The following is a 5,941-nucleotide window of genomic DNA, read 5'->3' as shown; positions in this document are numbered from 1 at the left end:
TAAGCAATATCGAAGAATGGAGGGAGACGAAATTAAAAGGAGAAGATGATTTCTGTGAAATTTCCGCCTGGGCCCCAATAACTCAAGATTAAAAGTCACACTGCTCTTCGTCATTCTCTGCCATCACCCCCCACACCGTAATTGCCTCTCTGTCAGCAACCCACATCCTATCTTTATGTCCATTCTCTCCTTTCCCTAATTTTTGTTCGTTTTCCATATTCTCATCATTTTCTTCCAACTCTATTTATATTATATATATGCACCCCAAAAGATGATGTTAAAGATGAAAATGATGCAGCGAGTAGTGAAGGGATTGACTCTTTTGTTGGGCTTATTAGCCAAGGTACTGTTCAGACAGAAACCTCAGTGTCACAAACAGAGTATTACTCTTGATGATGACTCCGATGATGCCTACGGTCTCAGCTGGAGGTTGGCGGTTGAGTCCAACAATGTGCGTCCATGGCGTACGGTCCCACTTCAGTGCTACAACCACCTCCATAACTACATGACACGTGGCCAATACCATCATGACCTCAATCTCATCGTCGATCAAATTTTGTTACATTCCTCTGAGATACCCCTCTCTCCTGATGGCATGGATGCCTGGATTTTAGACGTCGATGACACTTGCATCTCTAACTTATCTTATTATCAAGCTAAGCGATTTGGGTAATTAACTACTCTTCTTCTATATTAAATCCTTATGTTAATAAAATTTTATTCATATATTTATATCTCATTTTCTTATTAATTAAAGGGAAATAGTTTTCTCATTTTACACGAGAAATTTTTTCATGTTACACTCACAATTAAAAGGTGGGATCCATCTTGATTTTTTTACTTTTTTGTGGACCTCACTCATGTATTGTGTGTGTAACATGAGAAAATATTCTCATGTAAAATAAGAAAATTAATCCCCTTAATTAAAAGGGATATGATATTATGCTTATTCTACTTATTCATTTCTAACACAATTAGAAAATAATTTCATAAAAAAAAAAAGGAGAGTGAAAGTTAGTTCAAATTCTGATTTAACGTGTTTAGAAAACACCAGATAGAATAGGCATGAAAAAAGATAAACACATAACTATAAAAAAGAAGAAGATAAATATAAAATTGATTAGTGAGATATAAAATTTATTTATTTATATTTACATTGATTCATCAATTACCCAATTAGGGACTCGAAGAACACGAGCACCAAAATTTTCTTATTAAGTTATTAACATATATATTTTGTATATCTAGAACTCGAACACACGCATGTGTTGAATATTCTTAATTATATGAATGTTGAAACTCTCTCATTATCATATTATTCATATTGCTGGTAAGTATCGAGTATTATTAATATATAAATATGTGCGAGGGTCATGAGGCACATGTATTATGAATTATATGCAATATGTGCAGGTGCGACCCGTTTGATAAAACGATATTCAAGGCATGGATAATGAAAGGAATGTGCCCGGCAAATGCAGCTGTACTAGGATTATTTAACACTTTGAGACAAAGAGGATTCAAAGTTTTCTTGCTAACAGGTAGAGACGAAGCAACACTCGGAAAAATCACCACTGACAACTTGCGTAACCAAGGATTCATCGGCTATGAGCGTCTTATTTTGAGGTATGCATATAAATTATTTGCTAGCCACCTTTAATTTTATAAAAACTATGTTTTTATATTATTATAATTTAGATTAGTATTTCTCGTTTCGTAGGAAATAATTTTATCTCTTACATATATTTTAAAATATATAAAACTTATATGAAACCATATAAAAAAGAGAAAAAATAAATAAATTCTCTAAAATTTTACGTATATATAAAAAATATTTCATTATAATATTATAGTAATTATTTGATAGCTGACGACCTATGCAGTATGCACAGTCTAATTTGTTAGCCCATGCCTGATTAGGTAGATTGGGACTCCTACCGTAGTAAGAACAAAAAAAAACTCGGTTCAGACAAAAGAGCATCTTTAGAATTTCACATGCGCCAAATATGTAGAGAAAAAATTAACTAGGACACTGTTCTATATATGATGCTTTTTAGGGTGAACATGATGTGTATCATATAATATGTGATATCTATCTCATCTTTTTAATTGAAAAAGTTATAGAAACTGCGCCTGATATATGACGTTTGGAATCACATAAGACATACGACAAAACAGGTGGCGTAATTGATGGTGTGAAGTGGATTCCAATTATGTGTTGACCTTTGAGCAACTTCCTAGAAGCACTGCTCTTTAATCGTCTCTATCCACTCATTATTTTCTATGTCGATTGGTCAAACTTTCAACATGTACTCAACAACATGCATGCCATCCCAATTTTTATTATACCAAAATATACTCCCGAAAATTCTATTTTTATTTATTTTTACCATAACTATGAAAAAGAGAAAAAAAAAAAAAAAAAAAAAATGTTGGTGAAGCCAACATTAATTTTGCATTTATGCAAATGACACACCTGCCTTATAATGTTTTACCAAGAATTTTCACTTAATATTTACTTTTAAATAAAACGGAGTATGATTAGATAATTTTCAAAATTTATATAACCATTGTAAAAAAATTATGCATAAATGAAAAAATCGAATGAAAAATTTTTGTTCATTAATTATTCTTTTCTTTCCGTTCGCCTAACTAACCCGTGTGTTTGATTTTTATTATATAGTCCACGGGAAAGTCGGCAACTAATAAAACGGGTGGTGTTAGGTATCTAAAACCGCACAAAGTGAGTTGTAAAAGAAAGCAAAACAATCCTATATAAAATATGGGATTTGCATTTGTCATTATTTAATATGACACAACAAAATTTTCTACATACACAACATTTTGCGGGGCTCACACTTTTTGAAGAAAAAAAAGAAAAAGAAAATTACGGCACGCAAAACGAATCTCTATAACATTAGACAAACATTTTTCCTACAACATAACTCTTATAAAATCCATAAAATATTATAGTTTTAAAAGTAAAGAGTTTGGGATAGGATATTTTATCTATTTTTTCATGCCTATTTTATTTACTCGTCTCTAATATTATTATATCAGGATCTCAAAAAGAGAGACAAAAATTAGAAATTAGTTGAAATTCTAATCTAATAGTGTTAGAGATGAATAGATAAGGTAGACAAAAAACTAGGTAAAATGTTTTATCCAAAATAGTTTATATATTCATTATTTAATAATAAATATTCATTTGTTCATTCAATTTACAAAAATTTCTTAAAAGGAAATAGGAGTTTCTTATAGAATATGTAATTTAAGAATAGAATATAAGATAAGCATGCATTCCCATCAATACTATCTTGAGGAGGGGTATGAAACCTTTATCTTAGATACTCGACTTAAAGAATGAAACTTGTAAGGATACCGAAGGATACCACTTGCCTTAAAGAGAGAATTAAGGTTGGTACGGAAAAAAAAAAAAGCACGATAATGATGAGGATTAGAGACTTGGCTAGTTGGAAGATGTTGTGATAGGATAACGTTACAAGTAGGACAAAAGCATAGGTTTTTGCCGTGCCTGCACTTTCTATTTTTTTTAACGGTTAGTGGATACAGGAAACTTCCTCCAATAATGCAATATTCTTTGAGAAAGATAGAGGACATGGAAAATATGCGGTGCAATCATGTTTTTCCATATGCAATTTTCCAACCCAGATACGTTTTATATTTGATGACTTGTATATGACCTGCCCCAATGCCAAATATAAATTTCATAATCATATTATATCAATGTGCACCGACCTACCTACGTGGGTTGAGGTGGAGAAGAGAACTTTTGGTATAGAGGGAGTACCTACATCCATATTAAAAAGGGAAATTTTTTTAAGATTTAATGAGAAATATAAAGAAAAGTTGGGATTGAAATTAATTTTTTTTTCTATTTAATAAAAGAGAGTACTCAGTTCGATACTCTCAATATATTGAAGAAATTTCCGCTAAGATGGTAGTAGTGTTTACTTTTGAATGTTGCAGTGCTTTCATTGAGATCATTGGATTTGATTGTTTGATATTAAATTCCTGTTTAAACTTTAAAAGAAGGGGGAAAAAAAGGCAATAGACTTGGTCAACTATCATTTATTTTTTTAAACTTATGGTTGAACTACAAAGTCTACAACGCCATGCTGAAGTTGGCACCTTCCATGTTACACATGCATGCAAATACAATAAAGAAAGATTTTGACTGCTTCCTCTTAATTTACTTTTCGTCTGGATGTGCCGTGTCAGACAACTAAAGCCAAATTAAAGGACAATCTCTTTTAGTCTTGTGTCTTGTGATTGCAAAAGTGTCACTTAGTCTAGTAATAAAATGTAACAAAGTTGGTTAATCATGTGTCTTATTAACCATTGGTTGTGATGAATGCTTCATTGTAGGACTGAACAATACAGAGGGCTAAGTGCAGTGAGATACAAGTCAGCAATTCGGAAGGAGATAGAAGGAGAAGGGTACAGGATATGGGGAAATGTGGGAGACCAGTGGAGTGATCTTCAAGGAGAGTGTTTGGGAAATCGTACTTTCAAGCTCCCTAATCCCATGTATTTCATTTCTTGAACTAGTTTTAAGTACCATCATCCATATCCATTTACAGAAGCAAGTTGTATTCAAGAAACCTATCCTTTGGTGTAATTGATGCCTCTTTGGTGTTTAAAATTAACAGTCATCTATATGAAGGTGTTCAATACTAGTTTATATTGTATCTATATATGGGAAACAAATATTTTGATAAACGTATATAATTATGGGTTTAGTAATGTCAAAGCAGTAACCAATTGACTAAACAGAAAGAAGATTGAATACAAGAATTGCGAGAAAATATTATTATTTTTTTCTAAATTTTATTAACCAAAAACAACCAAATAATAATAGGGTTCTACAAGTCTTAAATAGGCAAAACAAAACAAAACAAAATGCAATCAAAAAGGAATCATGCGCAATCAAAGGAGATAACGCACAATCAACGTACACTCAAACATAATCTTAAAATAACAAAAAAAAGAAATAACTAGCAATTATTTGAAATCCCTAAACTATGAAATAAATTATGAAAAAACTCAATCCAAGTCAGTTAGCTTGGGTGCATCATCCTCCCCTGTCAAAAGAAGATTCGTCCTCAAATCTAACGGATATTCACTGTTACTCTCACACCAGGTCCTCCTCTTCATTTTGATAAGGGGACAAGTCTGCAACATTGAAAGTACCAGAAACATATTATTTCCCAGGAAGTGAAATCTTGTAAGCGTTGACGTTGATCTTCTCGAGCACCCTGAAGGGGCCATCAGCTCTAGGCTGAAGCTTGCCAAACCTGCTAGCCGAAAAATGTTCCTTCCTAAGGTGGATCAATACCAAATCTCCTTCCTTAAACACAACTCGCTTCCTATGCTTGTCAACTTGTTACTTGTATTTCATGTTATGCCTTTGAATATGATTATGAACCCGCAAATGTAACTCCTTAATGTGATTGGCGTGATCCTCAGTATCTTCACTGAAATAGTCACATACTGATAATGGTGCTAAGTCCACACGGGTAGTTGGATTATGCCCATAAACAACTTCAAAGGAGCTCTTGCCTGTAGTGCGACTCTATGATCTATTGTAAGCAAATTTTGCTTGCGATAACACCAAGTCCCACTGCTTGGGATTCTTTCCAACCAAGCTCCGCAGCAAATTGCTCAAGTTTGTGTTCATAACTTTGATCTGACCATCAGTTTGGGGGTGGTGAGATGAACTGAATTGTAGCTTTGTCCCCATCAGCCTCCAAAGAGTGCGCCAGAAATGACTTACAAACTTCACATCACGATCGGAAGTGATGGTATTACGTATGCCATGGAGTTTCGCAACTTCCTGCAAAAACAAATTAGCTACCTACGAAGCGTCAAAAGTCTTGTTACATGGGATAAAATGAGCTATCTTTGAAAACCTATCCAC

The 5,941-nt window shown here is 33.1% G+C and overlaps 1 protein-coding gene across 1 annotated transcript; it reads left to right on the top strand.

Annotated features, from left to right (window-relative positions):
• Nucleotides 1-229: 229 nt before the first annotated feature.
• Nucleotides 230-4,590, top strand: LOC133301988 (acid phosphatase 1-like). Its single transcript, XM_061501696.1, has 3 exons — nucleotides 230-669; nucleotides 1,414-1,626; nucleotides 4,390-4,590. Exons 1-3 carry the CDS (start codon nucleotides 272-274, stop codon nucleotides 4,565-4,567), a joined length of 789 nt encoding a protein of 262 aa, XP_061357680.1. The 5' UTR covers nucleotides 230-271; the 3' UTR covers nucleotides 4,568-4,590.
• The last annotated feature ends 1,351 nt before the right edge of the window (nucleotides 4,591-5,941 follow it).

Source organism: Gastrolobium bilobum, unplaced genomic scaffold (assembly GCF_033153095.1).
Source record: "Gastrolobium bilobum isolate Gb01-03AN ecotype WA unplaced genomic scaffold, APGP_CSIRO_Gbil_v1 utg3596, whole genome shotgun sequence".
Taxonomy (NCBI): Eukaryota; Viridiplantae; Streptophyta; class Magnoliopsida; order Fabales; family Fabaceae; genus Gastrolobium; species Gastrolobium bilobum.
This window is presented reverse-complemented; position numbering and strand designations above follow the sequence as displayed.

Excerpts from the sequence above, each read along its gene's own strand:
- LOC133301988 (XM_061501696.1), top strand. The coding sequence starts at position 272 with ATGATGTTAAAGATGAAAATGATGCAGCGAGTAGTGAAGGGATTGACT. Across the intron at positions 670-1,413 it reads TATCAAGCTAAGCGATTTGG|GTGCGACCCGTTTGATAAAA; the intron begins GTAATTAACTAC and ends CAATATGTGCAG. Across the intron at positions 1,627-4,389 it reads TATGAGCGTCTTATTTTGAG|GACTGAACAATACAGAGGGC; the intron begins GTATGCATATAA and ends GCTTCATTGTAG.